Source organism: Otolemur garnettii, unplaced genomic scaffold (genome assembly GCF_000181295.1).
Source record: "Otolemur garnettii isolate 467f Iridium unplaced genomic scaffold, OtoGar3 scaffold00378, whole genome shotgun sequence".
Lineage (NCBI taxonomy): Eukaryota > Metazoa > Chordata > Mammalia > Primates > Galagidae > Otolemur > Otolemur garnettii.
Genome location: NW_003852773.1, coordinates 60123 through 61790, shown reverse-complemented (window position 1 = coordinate 61790; position 1668 = coordinate 60123). Strand labels below are relative to the sequence as shown.

The following is a 1668-nucleotide window of genomic DNA, read 5'->3' as shown; positions in this document are numbered from 1 at the left end:
ACTGGGCTAACCTGCGAGATGCTGAGGCTGCTGCCGCCCCTCACTCTACTGAGGAATTGTGGCTGGGGAGGAGGGGAGCGTCTGTGGATTCCTTTCCTTTACCCTGCTGGGCTCGACGGCTTTTTGGGCTGGTTTGCCCGGGTACTTTTCATATTTCCCCAAACCACCAAGGCGCCTCCACATCTAGATGTCATGGCAACCCCGCCCCCATTCCAGCCTGTCGCCTCCTACCTTTCTGCTCTGGGCCTGAAAGATTAAGTGGCTGAAGCAGAATCCCTTCCTTCTGGTTCCCCCTTTGGCCAATATGAAGCAACAGGTCGCCTGAACTCAAATAGTTTCTTGGGCTGGTAGAAAGGAACCATTTAGTGAGTTTCTGCGCGATCTGAGGCCGGTTGTGACAGGAGCCAAGGCTCGGTGTCCGTCCTCCTGCTGCAGAGATCTAGAGTTGACTGGCACTGGCCGCCTTGCCTCGCCTCCACCCCCCGCTGCGTCCCTGTGGCCTTGGGCTGCCCCACTGTCCTTCATGCAGGGACTGGGCCTGGAGCATACGAGTGGGCTTGTGGGATACCCTCGGGCCCGGCCACTGGAGCTGCCGCGGCGCTCACTCGATCCGCACCTGCAGGCGGACGTTAAGCATCACGGAGGCCACAATGTAGAAGTAGGGGAAGTTCATGCGCAGCCTCCAGGCCAAGTCGAAGAAGGTGAGCAGCGTGCGCGTGAGCCCCTTGCAGAAGGCGCTGTAGGAGCCGCGGACCGCGGCGGAGGGCGACAGTCGCACCGCCAGGCCCGATAGGGCTGCTGCTGCCGCTGCCGACAGAGCTGCCGAAGCTGCCATGGGCACCGGCCTGGCACAGGCCCTGTGGACCAATAGATCGACTAGAGCTCGAGCCTAGGAGGCGGGCGGACGCGAGGACTGGAGCACCCCACAGCCTCCTCGCGTCCAGCCCGCCCCGCCCCCTCACCGCCTCTTTACTGCAGCACTCGCCTGGGTAGCTCCGCCTCTAGAATAGCCCCGCCCCCACAGTAGTCCCGCCCCTCATCCGGAGCTGCAGATACCGAAACAGCTCCGCCCACGAAGGCCTGGCCCTTAGCTGCACCGCCTCCTCCTGGGCTTCTAGAACCCGGTCTGAGGTGACTGGAAGGCGGAGCTGCCAGTCGTCGCTCCTGCGGAATCCTCTAGAGTGGAGTGGGAGTGGAAGGTCTGGATGCTTCGCTAATTCTGTACGGAAAGCACATCCAGAAAGCCTAGCTAGTTCACACCACTTTCACTTCTCGCGCGGTTCCCTCCCTGGCCGGCCAGCCCATTTTACCTTTCTTTAACTCTCATTTGTTTTTCTTTAATTCGCATAGTGCAATAACTCTGAGAGAAAGCCACCAAACACACATGCGTGTATTTTTTCCCTTTCTGGTATATTTGCTAGTCGCGTATATTTATTGGTGAATTTTCCCGTCGTCTCTTTCTGAGCACTCCTCTTCATCCATTGCTTGCTCTGGTTGTCTGCACTTTCCATTTGCACTTGTTTATGGTCTTTGTTGCTGATGTGCTTAAATGGCCTTTCCCTTTCGTGGTTTAATTTAATCTTTATTAAAGGTAAACTAATCCAAATCCAGCCCAAACTCAATCATGTTTTCCCAGATTACTTAATGAAGCACGGAAATGCTCAAGGT

General features: G+C 56.8%; 1 protein-coding gene across 1 annotated transcript; it reads right to left on the bottom strand.

Moving 5' to 3' along the window:
- Positions 1–597: 597 nt before the first annotated feature.
- Positions 598–918, bottom strand: LOC100959417 (small integral membrane protein 10-like protein 2A). Its single transcript, XM_003803637.3, has one exon. The coding sequence runs from the start codon at positions 833–835 to the stop codon at positions 602–604; it is 234 nt and encodes a 77-aa protein (XP_003803685.1). The 5' UTR covers positions 836–918; the 3' UTR covers positions 598–601.
- Positions 919–1668: the final 750 nt, after the last annotated feature.

Bases quoted from the DNA above. Each gene is read 5' to 3' on its own strand.
- LOC100959417 (XM_003803637.3), bottom strand. From the start codon at position 835: ATGGCAGCTTCGGCAGCTCTGTCGGCAGCGGCAGCAGCAGCCCTATCG.